Genomic DNA, 14,411 nt, shown 5'->3' with positions numbered 1-14,411 from the left:
ATCTGAAAATAGTTTTCGTACAATCGAAGTTTTTAAGCAGCAATGCTTAGAAACTGACCCTGGTGAAGAGAGAGACAACCAGTAAAATTTGCAGAGGCAATAGGGGTCATACTGTCAGTTGTATGAAAAAAAGAAACAGAATGCCCGCCAAACTACGTTAGCTCAATTCTTTGTTAAGAAGCAGAATAATAAATTTATATTCTTAATATATTTTATTGTCTTTCAGATTCATGGTTTTCCTTTAACTAGGCCCAGAGACATACCCTAATTGTTTTATTAAAAAAATTAAGGGTAAAAAAAGAAATCTGGGGAACGAATTATACATTTTCCCATAGGCTATTATATTCAATTAGTGTGTTTTCGATTAATGCGCCGTGTTTTAAAGGAAGCATTAGGCGCACTAACCGAGGGATTGCTGTATAATGCTCCATTGACACCATGTAAATGTAGTGTTTTGAATCTTGGCACCTTGTCATATGCCTTTTCCAGATCTACAAAACTTAAATACATATCTTTGTTATATTCTCATGATTTCTCAACTATTTTGTTGTAAAGTTAAAATCTGATCCTGACAGCCTCTATTTACCTGAATCCAGCTTGTTCTTCACCAAGCTTCTCTTCCACAATCCTTAACAATTCTTCCAAGTATGCTTGCACAAATCTTACCAGGAACACTCAGTAGAGAAATATTCTGTTATTCTCATATTCAGTTTTATTTCCCTTTTTATGAGTACTATGGAAGCTCTACTCCAATCATCTGAAATTCGTCCCTCTGTCCAGGCCTTCTGAACTATGCAGTGTAGCCACTGTAAAACTTTTATATCTCCATACTTGAGCATTTCTAGTCAAATATCATCTACTCCTGCTGCCTTTCCACATTTCAGGCTTTTGATGGCTTTTTCTACTTCAAAAATAGAAATGTATTCCTGACTGCATGCCTGTTGAGCATTTTTTGCCACTGTGCTATTACTGCTTGTTTCATTTTGCAATTTTTCGAAGTAATTACTCATACTTCAAGGATATCTTTTTCTCCAGTTTTCATGTCCTTTATCATCTGTAATTCCTTTTACAGCACTCTTTCCTCCATTTCTAAGCTTCTTCAACAACCTCCAGAATATTTTGCCACCTTCTTGATATTTATTTTCTATGTTCTTAACAAAAACTGACTTATTTGCCAGGAACTTTTGATATGCTTTCTTCTTTTCCTTCACTGCCTCTTTAACTCTCTGGTCCACCATGGAGTTCTGATTTTTCTATCCTTGCAGACAACCTCACCGCATGCCTCTCTGGCTGAATCAATCCATGTTTTCTTCAGGGCTTGCCACTGAATCTCAAAAGTTTGGTTCCTGTTCTCAAACTCTTTAATTTTTTATTCAATAATCTTTGTGTATTTTAGTCTACAGTTCACATCTGAGAGCTGCTCAGCTTTTATTCGCTTTAAAACTTTCATATATGTTCTTCTTTTCAATATGAAATTCAATTTTATCGTGCTCAAGACTAAATGGTGATCACTCCCAATTTCAAATCCTCTGTACACTCTGGTGTCCTGCACCAGGGAGAAAACATCACTATGAACAATAACATAGTCAATGAGACTTTTCTTATTCCTTGCCTCTTCTCTCCATGTGAATTTGTGCACATTTTTATATTGGAACATTGTGTTGGTAATAACCGGTCCATGATCACGTCTGGCATTAGTATATAGAAACTGCAGCATCCCTTTAGTCCACAACTCGCCTTTACTTTCTGAATTGACTATCCTAATCAATATTTTTGCTTGAGAGTCTAGATTCCTCACTCACTTCATTGTTGGCATCACACAAACTCACTTGCTTCCAATCTAATTGCTTAAATTTCCCTGTATTTGCACTTCAGCATGCTTCGTGAATGAAACTCTCTCCAGACACCTAATGGCGAAACCATTTAGATGCATAACCAGTCCCTGAACAGAAATCCAATAGGTATTTGCCATTATTATTAGCTTTTCTCTTTTCTCCAACTTTTTCCAATATATTTTTGTATATCTGACAATCATTTCCTACTCTGCTATTTAGATCCCCAACAAGGATCAACTTTTCTTTTTTCATTGTGTCAGTTGCTTTTTCTAAAGCCTCTAAAAATTCCTCCACTTCTACTTTAGTAGAACTTCTGTGGGACTATAGGCACAAATAAGTCTCATTGTCCAGTTCCCCATTCTGATATTTGCCCTCATAACTCTACTTGAGACTGGCTGCCATTCAAGAAGATTAGCCTCGTATATAGTGTTGAATACTATGGCTACTCCTTCTTTTCTTTGATTGTCATTGCCTGAATATAACATTTTGTATTTATTGCTCAGAAAGATTTCACCAGTTTTTGTCTTTTTTGTTTGTCATCCCTGTTATGTCGATCTGGTACTTATCTAATTCCACAGCGAGTTCAATTTCTTTGCCATTCAGGCTTCTTATGTTGATAGTACTAATCTTGGACTCTGGTAATGTTGAGTTGTGATGTGTTTTAGGATTTGTTTCAGTAGCTGACTTTTCACTGTTTGCCTGGTTCCCTGGCAAAAACAATGAGGGCCATGTTTAACTGGGCGGTGCCCCTTCCAGCATGAAATTCTGTCATGTTGTACCATCATTTTATATTTTGGTTTAAGCCAATAAGAATACAGTTTATAGGTTAAATCGCAAACTGCTACATCCTAAATCCCATCCTAGTTCATTCAATATCTTGGTAGATACTTAACAGGGTGCACCATGAGAATGTGAGGATTGGACATTAGGTCAGAAGCCCTGATCAGTTCTCTGCATTCATTTAAAGGCTATGTGGAAGTCTTCTCTGAGTTATACAGCTTTGATCCTTAAGCACACTAGCCTCCTTACTTTAGGTATACAATTTAATACTGCTTCCTCTAAATGACCCTTAACTATATCCAATGCATTAATAACATCTTTATCCTACAGTGTTTATGCCATGGGATAGGTTCTTTCTAAGCAAGTCATAATCACCTACCTTATAGTTCCACAAATACCCCATCTTGATAGAATATCAGTTGGTCGATTGGTAGAGCCTCTACTACTAATGACTCACGCAAAAAGTTAAGGAAGTTTGAGCGTGGTTAGTAGTTGGAAGGGGCTCAGTCATTCTATGCTGTTGGCACACTATCCCTCGATGAGTCTTTGGACTTCCTCGAGATGTCACATAATAATAATAATAATAACAATAATTCCTCGTGTTTTGCAATCTTCCAAGTCAAGACCTCCTTCCAATTGATGGTAATGTGATTACCTTAGATATGGGCAGCTCTTCTGACTCTATGACATTGTCCAATACCCACCTATCCTTAGTCCATTCTCCCATCCCTTCATCACATGTTGCCTTAAGTAATTATCTCTTAGCAACTGTATAAAATCTATTTCCTTCCTGCCATGTGATCTTTCTTCCTTCCAGTCTATATCTCCTACTTGAAGTCCCCCATAATAATCACACAACCCACATGGGTGGTCTGAAAAGTTCTCGGCTTAAACCATGAATGGCAATAGTATCGGCAAGATTTTTTTTCTAAGTTGTTACATCTATCATAAGCATCCATGTGAAATTGCATGTCGTTCTATTCTATCAAGTAGTTTGTTTTCAGCTGTCTGAAGCAAAAGTATTCTCTGTATCCCTTGAAATGGATAAAATTGAGTATCGTGCAGTTAAAAAATTCTTTGTAAAAGAAGGTTTAACATCAAAAGAAATTCAAAGTTCATAAAAGTTTATGGGCACCCTTCTCCTTCATTTTCGACAATTAAGAAATGGGCTTCCGAGTTTAAACGTGGCCATACCAGCCCTGAAGATTATCCACATGAAGGATGTCCAAAAAGTGTAACAACACCAGAAATCATTGATCAGTGCATCATATGGTATTGGATGACCAGCAAGTCAAAATGCATGAAATTGCTGAGACTATAGGCATTTCAAAAGAATGTGTAGGATATATTTTGCAGGAAGAATTGTAAATGAAAATGCTTTGCACAGGATGGATGCCATGCAAAAATAAAAAACACACTACTATGGATGAGACTTGGATTCACCAGTACACACCAGCATCCAAACAGCAGTCAAAACAGTGGGCAGAAGCCAGTTGTTCAGTGCCAAAGAAAAGGTCATGGCATCAGTGTTTTGGGATGCTAAAGGCATGTTGTTTATTAATTATCTTGAAAAGGGTAAAACAAGAACTGGAGAATATTATTCTGATCTTTTAACCAGACTAGATGAAAAAAAATTGTGAGAAAAGACCTGGTTTGCAAAAGAAAATGCTCATCTTTCATAAGGACAACGCACCTACCCACAAAAGTGTTTTGGCAATGGGAAAATTAAGTGATCTGCATTATAAATTGTTGGAACATCCACCCTATTCCCCAGATTTGACTCCCTCTGACTTCTATCTCTTCCCAAGACTAAAAATCTTCCTCACTGGTCAGCGTTTTTCTTCGAATCTGATTGCAGCTGTAGAGGGGTATTTTGCAGATCTTACTGAGAACCACTACAGGGATGGGATAATGGTGCTGGAGCATCGCTGGAATAAATGTATTAGTCTTAAGGGAGATTATGTTGAAAAATAAAAATAATTTTGAAATTATAAATTCGTTTTTTCATTGTTAGGCTGAGAACATTTCAGACCACCCACTTATACTCATTGTACTAAATTGGCAATGCATGTCTTCCAGATCATGTATGGAACTCTCTGGCCTATAGCAACAACCAACTGTATATTTGTCCTGGCCTTAATCTTACAGCAAATTGCTTCAAATGAGCAACCGCCCTCCTGCCTGTCTCCTATTCTTTTTAGTTGCAGTTCATCTGCTATCATCAGTAGTACTCCTACCCCCATCCTATCTTCTCTGTATTCCCTGAAAATACTAAACCCTTCACATTCAGTTCCTGTAACTACATCATCTGCTGTTAGTCAAGTCTTACTAATGCCTATAAATTCTGGCAAGATTTCACTAACCAATGCCAAAAACTCTTCCCTCTTGTTCCTGATATGTCTGGCATTAGTATATAGAAACTGCAGCATCCCTTTAGTCCCCCACTCACCTTTACTTTCTGAATTGACTACCCTATTCAATATTTTTACTTGAGAGTCTAGATTCCTCACTCACTTCATTGTTGCCATCACACAAACTCACTTACTTCCAACCTAATTGCTTAGGTTTCCCTGAATTTGCACTTCAGCATGCTTCGTGAATGAAACTCTCTCCAGACACCTAACACCAAAGCCATTTAGATGCAGTCCATCTACATTGTACAAATTTCTGTCAAACAGAGACAGCAAATCCACAAATTCTACATCGTTCCTTTTGCAAATCTATATATAGACTCATGCGCTATCAATGCCCTCCTCATCAGTTTGCATTGATCATAGTGTGGTAGAAAAAACTTGCATTCTTCACCTTCTTGCTCTTCAGTTTTTCCTCTTCTAACAATTCCTTTACATTTTCCCTCATAGAATACTTCTCGTCCTTCAAATCATTTGTACCAACCAAGATAATCATTTTCTTTGAAGTACTTTTTTTTTGTATCTGGATGGCGTGGCTAATATCGTGAATTATACTATTCTTTCCTTTCGCTTACACCTCTTTCTTTTTTGATTTCTCTGCCATACAATTTACCAGGTATTTCTCTAACTAGTCTCTTCCTTCTGTTCCCTAAGTTAATTTGAGATATTATTTTTAGTGCTAATGTCAACCTTTGCTCACACATGGGTATTGTGCTGTAAGTTTTTACAACTCTCATGTGTTGGTCTATAAACATATTAAAGAAAAAACACAAATGGATTTTTTTTGGATAATTTATTTAAACATAGAAAAATAATTGTTTTTTAAACTGTTCTTTTGGAAGATACTGATGTAAACATTTTTTAGGTGAAACTAGAAGATGAGGTAGACAAGAGAAAAATTTTTAGCTGGACTACATTTACCACTGAAGCTGAAAAAGAAATTCCTATAACTGGTATTATTAATTGCAATAGTTCATTGTTGTTTGTTGAATTGCAATAATTTGATATAATGAAATAGACCATAAATTTAAAGTAAAGGGAAAGAAATGGAAGGTAGAAAGAATAGTAACACAGGTGAACAAGAAGTGATGTAGAAGAGCAAGATGTGGGTAGGAGTGACTAAAAAAAATGCTTGCGAATGGAATAAAAAGAGTGTTAAAAGATGTGAGAGAGTATGTGTGTGAAGGCAATACAGGGAGACAGGAAGGGTCAGAGTTTACAGGGAGACAGTGTGAGAGAGGGCTATGTGGTATGTAGTGTCTGAGGATATCTCCTGACCAGATAAGTGATATTTTGAGTAAAAATTGATGAATTTGCATAGTATTGTTTACTCTTAGTATTTTAGCATGTCTGGGAGATTTTTGTGTGTTTTTCAAGTATTTTAATAGAAAATTGATAGATACGATTATCTGTGCACATGGCTCCCATAAAGAGGAATACAAAGATGGCGTCCTGGTCGCCATATTTGTCTGAAAATCTTAACTTAAAAGACTTGATTTTCAGTGTACCATTTGCGAAACGTATGCATTGAGGAGAGCGGTTGGAGTCTGGTTAAACAACAATAGTGGAGAGAATGTGTGCAAAAAGTGTAAAGAATGTGAGGATTTAAAGAGTGTTTCAGGTCGTGTGAGTAATATCGTTGTCGGAAGTGAGAATCTAGATAACAGCGATATTCGAGGTATGAATGATGATATTTACGAGGTAGTACCTGATAGCTGTGAGAGTGGTGTTGAAAGAGAGAATGAAGTTAAGCATACAGAACAATTGAATGAATCGGAGAATAAAAATGATGACACTGATGCAATGAATGAAATAGCACTTTTATGCGGAGTGACACATAGAGTAAATCAGCAGCTGGAGCGTTGGCAAAAATCTTTAACAAGCGTACCAACTAATAATCGGCAAAAGTATGATAGAAAAAATAATGGCATGAAAGTGAGTGTAAACAAAGCGAAATATTGTGTGTTGTATTGGGATTCCTTAGTAAGAGGTGTGTTAGTTGAAAGTTTAACAAAATCGTACCGACCCAGTGCGAACGTAAAGAATGTAAGCGAGTCAATTAGAATGCAAAAACAGCAGGTGAAGGAATTGATAGTGGTAGCGGGTACAAATGATTTGAAAGGAAAACAAAAAGACTATGAGTGAGGATGTGAAGGAATTGCTTAAGGCAGCAAATGAAAAGAGTGAGAGAGTTAGGATGGTGAGTCTGTTTCCGTGGTATGACAGTGAAGAGTATAGAAGGAGGGCCATAATTGCCAACGACTTTATGCGTGAATTATGTTTCATGAGTGGTGGGGAATTTGTGGATGTGTGGAATGAGTTCAATGAACGAAAGGAGTTATATAAAATGGATGGTTTGCATTTGAATGGATTTGGTGTACGGAGACTTGAAAATGTGTTGTCGAATGTAGTGGAAGTGAATGTACAGAACCAGGGAAACTAGAGTTATTAAAGGGGGGGGGGTAGATATGCAGATTTTAGGGAGACAGTTGAGTGTGTGAATGTGTGTAATATGCCCAAGCGAGTAGGAAAGACCACGAATCAGAATGGAATAGTTAGTGTAAGGCATCAAAATAGGGATGGGACAAATCGGCTTCTGCAATTCATGTACACAAATGCCAGAAGTATTAGGAACAATAGGGAAGAATTTTTGGCCTTGGTTGGCACTTCCAGACCACAGGTTATTGGCATTAGTGAAACATGGCTGACAGAAGATGACACAACTAGTGGGATTGAATGTGAGGGGTATGGTGTGTTCAGGAGAGACAGGGAGAATAAAATTGGGGGAGGTGTGTTATTGATGATAGTGGATGAGCTACAGCCAAGGAGAAGAAGTGGAACTGCAGGATAGAGAAAAGAGCACATTTGAGGCTATTTGGTGTGAGATTAAAACTAGCAGAACAAAATATACAGTTGGGTGCTGCTATAGATCAGGTGAAGGAATAGATGGTGGAGTAGTATGCATACGCAAATAGAAGAAATGAGTGGAAGGAGGGTAATTATTATGGGAGATTTCAACTATGGTAACATTGATTGGAAGGAGGAGAGGACACATGGTAGGGAGGAATTGGATTTTATGCGGTTATTAAGGGATAACTATCTGTGACAGCATGTAAAGAAAAATACTAGGGGTCAGAGAGAGCTTGACCTGGTAAATGCATCTGAGAATTTGGCTGTAACAAATATGACCACGTTGCCACCAATTGGTGAGAGTGATCATGGGGTTTTTGACTTGGGAGGTGGCTAAAGGTGTGGAATTTACAATTAAGACAGGGTACATGTGGAATTATCGGGCTGGTAAGTATGACAAGTTTAGGAGATTGATTGTTACAGTGGCATGGCATGTACAACTGCAAGGGCTAGAAGTTGACAGTGCATGGGAGGTAGTTAAAAAGTGCTTGCAGGAAGCAATGGCTGACTGTATACCTAGAGTCCAAATAATAAATAAAGTAGGAGTTAAATGGATGAATAACACCATTAAGCTTGAGTTGCAAAAAAAGAAACAACTATGGAGGGAATTTAAGGAGAAAGGTGACCGGCAGGCACATGAACAGCATAAAACCCAGGCCAGAAGGATAACAAGTGTGGTAAGAAAAGCAAAAAAGGATTACGAAAGAACATTGGCTATGCAGGGCTAATGAGAATCCTAAACAGTTTTTTCAATATGTTGCAAGTAAAAGAAAAAATGTATATGGCAGAATGATTTTAAAGAATGCTGATGGTAGGGAGGTAACTGAATCAGTTGATATAGTTGAGTTACTCAGTGAGCACTTTGCAAGAATATATCATCCAGGTGGTGACATTGCAGAAATGAATGAACCAGTAGATTATACAGGAATTGTGGTGAATGAAGTGGAGGTGAGTAGTCTATTGCATCACCTCAATGTCAATACATCTGTGGGATTGGATGGTATACCAGCTCGTGTCGTACGTGAAGCGGCTAAAGAATTGTCAGTACCCTTGACCATTTTGTTTAATCTGAGTCTCGGGTCTGGGTTAGTCCCGAGGGGGTGGAAAGAGGGGAAAATAGTTCCACTGCATAAAGGAGGTTCCAAGACTACTGTTGTAAATTACCGACTAATTAGCATATCAGGAATCGTTGTCAAGGTCTTGGAGAAACTAGTCAAGAGAAGAATACAGGACAGGATTGGATAGATGTAAATTGGATACTGTATGGGGGGGGGGCAACATGGTTTTGTGAAGGGTAGATCATAACTCAGTAACTTGCTCACGTTTTATAACACAGTAACCGCTGAACTGGATAAGTTTTTACAGTGATTCTACTGGACCTTGCCAAGGCCTTTGACAGGATACCACATGGAACTCTAATCAGTAAACTGGAGCAAATGGGGATGGATATAGGGTTGGTAAGATGGATAGGAGGGTGGTTGATGGAGAGATACCAGAGAGTAGTTTATTCAGGAGTGGAGTCCAAAAGACAGCTTGTGACTAGCAGTGTGCCATAGGGTTCTGTTCTTGGACCACTACTTTTCAATTTGTTCATTAACGATATAGGAAAGGATCTGAGAGGAAGTGTTCACTTGTTTGCTGATGATGCAAAGTTGGGTAGAGCAATTGTGAGTGCTCAGGATGTCAAAATTTTGCAGGATGATTTGGATAGTTTGGAGGACTGGGCTAGGGAAAATGGATGTCAATTTAATGTTGCAAAGTGTAAGGTTATGCATTTTGGAGTGAAAAGATTAGCAGCAGTATATCGCATTGGTGGAACCATACTCCAGGAGATTGATGAGGCCAGGGATTTGGGAGTGTTAGGATAAGGAGTTGAAGATTAAGGGGCAAATTGCAAAAGTGGCTAAATCAGCTCATTAAATCACGTGGTTACTGAAAAATACTTTAACAAGCAGAGACAAACAAGTTATTGTTCCTCTGTATCGAGCATTGATAAGACTCCATCTAAACTACTGTGCCCAGATATGGGCGCCAAGGTTTCTTCTTCATGGGGAGGAGGTGGAGAGGATCCAGAGATGAGTGAACAAGATGATAGCAGGTCTGTGGAATGAACCTTATGAGAACAGGTTGAAGATTTGTGGGTTTCAAAAATTGGCCGATAGGCGGAAAAGGGGTGATATGATTGAGACATTCAAATTACTGAAGGGTTTTTATAAGATTGATCTAGAAGATATTTTTGAAAATATGATTGGTGGTGGGAGGACTAGGGGCCATGCATGGAAGCTGGGCAAGAGCGTGGTTGACAAGGGTGTTAGAGCTAGGTTTTTTACTTGGAGAGTGGTAAATGAGTGGAATAAGTTGCCAGAGTCTGTTGTGGGTGCTCTGACCATAAATGAGTTCAAGGTGATGTATGATAGACACTGTGAATGTCGAATAGTTGTTCTTGACATGATGTTAGGGCCTCTCTCGATGAGTCTGCCGACTCCTTGGAGTTGCCCAAAATAATAATAATAATAATAAAGTGTGGATTCTGGAAACGCTAGTAAAAGGGCTTATGGGGATAGATAACAAAAGAATGAGATGGCCTGGGGTGCCATCCCATTATGGGAATATTGGTAATGAAGAATTCTTCATAGCACATGTGGAGGAATTTGATCCCAGAAGTCACATGAGTAGGACTATTTATAGACTCAGAAATTATTTATTATGTTGGTATATAAATATATCAGGAGTATCAGAAATAAGGGAACAAAATTGTTGCACTGATGGAGTTCATTTGCCTGCAAACTATTGCAATAAATAAAACATGATTAGATGAGATGATATACTAACTGGAGTTGATGTTTTTTATGAGTATAGGAAGGAAAGAGGGGGGGGAGCAATAGTAGCAGTGGTTCTGAATTGATATGGTATTAGATGGAGGTGAATAGGTTGAAATATTTGGTTAGTTATTGCTTTGGCCTGGAAATGTGAAGGGAGGTGACAGGAAAATTAACCTAGGAGATAAGATGCACTTTAACCTTATTTAAAATGTAAGAGTTTCTGTCCACACCAGTTAGTTACTGTCAGAAGACACCATATGTTGTTATTATTATTGCACCTGCACCTCCATAGAGTCCAAAAACTAATCAAGAGAGACCTATCTACACAATATCTGTTGTACCTCTTCTTGAACTCATTGACAGATAAAGGACTCACAACTGACTCTGGCAACCCATTCCACTTATTTACATTCTCCAGGTGAAAAATCTAGTTCTCATATCCTTGCTAACTACACTGATAGCAGTTTCAAGGGATGACTTCTTGTCCCTTCCCCATCTAATAAAGTGCTTAAATATTTCCTCTGCATCAGTCCTATAAAACTGTTTGAAAAGCTTAAGTGTTTCTATCATATCCCCTCTTTTTTGCCTATCAATGAACTTTTGTAATCCACAAAAAAACCTTAATCTATTCTCATAAGGAGCATTCCTCATACCACTCACCATCTTGGCTACTCACCTCTGGATCCTATGCACTACTTTCTCATCCCAAAGAAACCCAGGCACCAGACCTGAATTCTGTAATCATGTGAACACCTTGGCATTCTTAGCAATATGCTTTCTAAATTTCAACTCTCTATCTACAACTTGCCCCATATCCATAACTTTATCAGTTTCCTTAAGTACAATTCCAACAGTGTACATAGCATGTAATTGTTTTTTATCCCAAAATACATAACTTGACTTTTTCATATGAAATTGATATTTGTTATGTTTTGCCCATTATCAGCCTATTTAAATCGTCCTGCAAGCCTCTACAGTACCTTGATTACAATTTTAATGTTGTATTCCTGAAGATATCTCTGTGACAGAGACAAAATATTGGAACATTATGCCATTGCTTATTATTTCTCTGTACCTGTTTTGTTCGTTTAAATTTAAGTATGAGTTATCCTATCAGTGATGAGTTATTAGGTATGAGTACTATTATCTTACTAAATATTGCATCATCAGCAAACAACTGAATATTTGCTATATCATCCATGTACAAATTAAACAGTAATGGTCCAAGCATGCACATTTACTAGTCATCTGCTTTCCCCTGGATTTTCTCCTCCATAAACTACTCTTTGGTATCTGTCCATCAACCACCCTCGTATCTGTATTACCAGTTTCATATTCATCTGTATATTTTCCAGTTTGCATAACAAAGTTCATGTGGTATCTGGTCAATACCTTTGTAAAATCCAGCATTATCATTGTGTAGCAGTTCCCTTTATCCAGATCAGCTGTCACTCTGTTATAAAAAACTTCATAATAAATTACTAAGGCATGATGGACCCTTCACAAAGCCATCCCCCACCCCCCAGAGTACTGTATTCCTATCCGTCCATTCCTGAATTCTCTCCTGGGATTACATAAGACTTTTCCAATACTTTTAATACCACTCCCAAGATACTGATTGATCTTTAATATTTGCTACTGCAGTCTTTGAGCTTGAAAGTAAGAAATTATTTTGTCCTTCTTCCATTCCCTTGGGACTTTATCAGATTTCAGACTTTAGTTAAACAGCCTAGTTAGTCATTACCAGTTCCTTTGCACATTCTCATAAAATGCAAGCTAATTTCTGATATATTCCCATGGTTGTGTTTGCATTGAGATTCTGCAATATACTAAGTACTTGGAAGTCTTAAGCTGGAAGTCATCAGCTTATGTCGTCATATCATTTCCTATCACAGCAGTATCCTTACTTGGATGATATATATGCCCTTACAAAGTGGAGACTCAGTCAGGTCACCCATGACTGTATTTGCAGTGATATTCTGCAAGAGACCAGAGAGTGCATGTCTGCATAACATGTAGGAGATAGGAGCAGATTAGCAATATGGATATCAGCATAGATTTAAATGGCTTCAGTAGCAGTATGTCAGAAATGAGTGAATGCTGGGAGAGAGAGAAAATAATTAGGGGTAAGGAAAATGAGCATCATATGGAAATGATGTAGCAGATTTAGAGGACTGGTAATGATTAGGTAAGTGAATGTCAATTCAGAGTAGGTTGCTTGGAGAGAGAGAGAGAGAGAGAGAGAGAGAGAGAGAAAAATACTGAGAGAAGAAAATCTGGAGCATATGAAAAATGAGTTTAGAAGCATGAAAGATAAGGAGACTAGAAAAGCTAACTGATGTAAAGAGAACAAGGGGGGGGGGGAAGACTAGGTGCACCAGGATGAGAGAGAGAAAGATTCAGAGGAAGGTAGGATAGTGCAGGAGCCAGGATGGAGAGATGACAGAAAGGCAGATAAGTGGGAATGCAAGGAGAGAGAGAGAGAGATGCAGGTGACCAAGAAATGAATGGAGCAGTTAGAAGTGTGATATATATGGAGAGTCGATGATTTGTGGAGTGCAAAATAGAATGCTGTAAGTGAGCTTGCCTGGAGGAACAATAGAGAATGTGACTATGGCAATTAAGTGAGGTGAATGAGATGATTGTGATGGTAGATACAAATGACTACAGAGGCAGTGTGAATCAGCAAGTGAGAGATTTGAGGTTTATGCTTGAGACTGTATGGCACAAGAGCATCAGAGGAAAAATAGTAAGTGTGTTACCTAGATATGATAATGCAGAGATGAGAAGAAGAGCATCAGTAATGAATGGCATGATAGTGAGAATGTGTCAAAAGAGAGGCTTGTATTATGTGGATGCTTGGAGGATAGATGAGAGCTGTATACAAGAGATGAATTGCATTTGAATGAGGAAAGACTTAGACATCTGGAGAGAATATTGTTCTCAGAGCAAGGGAGAGCAGGGCAACTAAAGTTGAGGGTGGATGGAAGCAGATGTGGCCTCTTCTGGGGTTAGATGGAAGAATGTATGGTGTTATGAAGAGTCAAATGGAGTCTGGAGGGAATAATGATATAACGGTATAAATTTACTGTCAATTCAGTGATGGTTAATTACTGGGAATTCTTCTGCTATATGTGTCAATCAAGAGGAAGAATAATTATGGCAGGTTGACATTGGTGGCTAGTCATGGTAGCAGAGTGACCACTGCAAAGAATATAGCGCAATATCGAATGAGCACTTCATCAGCATATATCATACTGGTGTAAATGATGCTATGTAATATGCAGAAAAGAAGTAAGTATTAGGAGAATTGGAAGTGAAAAAATCAGAGGTGTATCAAATGTCGATTGGATTAGATATTACCAAGAATTAAGTCATAATTTAGTCAGCTATATAGCTGTGGGAATGTATGACTAACTGCAGTTGTAGTCATTGTGTTGGAGAGATTGGTTAGGATGCAAATACAGGATTGAGTTGATAGACATGGGATGCTTTGTGATGGCCAGCATGGATTTTGAAGGGTAGGTTGCATTTTATGATAAGATAAAGAGTGTATTGGATAAGGGAGATTCATATACAGTGGTATCTCACTAATCCGAACTAATAAAAATCATGCTCATTCAGATTAGCGAAAAGTTCGGATTAGCAAATTT

The 14,411-nt window shown here is 38.0% G+C and overlaps 1 protein-coding gene across 1 annotated transcript in view; it reads left to right on the top strand.

Moving 5' to 3' along the window:
• The window catches only part of mmm (missing minor mitochondria), a 375,927-nt gene that overhangs the window by 191,870 nt on the left and 169,646 nt on the right, over positions 1-14,411 (top strand). The window contains exon 8 of the mRNA XM_090411202.1: positions 5,892-5,979. Coding sequence (XP_090267328.1) covers positions 5,892-5,979 — 88 coding nt within the window. The remainder of the gene's footprint in view (positions 1-5,891; positions 5,980-14,411) is intronic.

The sequence above is a fragment of the Typopeltis vanoorti genome, chromosome 21, assembly GCF_054136105.1.
Source record: "Typopeltis vanoorti isolate ZY-2024b chromosome 21, IOZ_Tvanoo_1.0, whole genome shotgun sequence".
Classification (NCBI taxonomy): domain Eukaryota; kingdom Metazoa; phylum Arthropoda; class Arachnida; order Uropygi; family Thelyphonidae; genus Typopeltis; species Typopeltis vanoorti.
The sequence above is the reverse complement of the archived record's forward strand: the minus strand, read 5'-3'. Positions and strand labels throughout refer to the sequence as shown.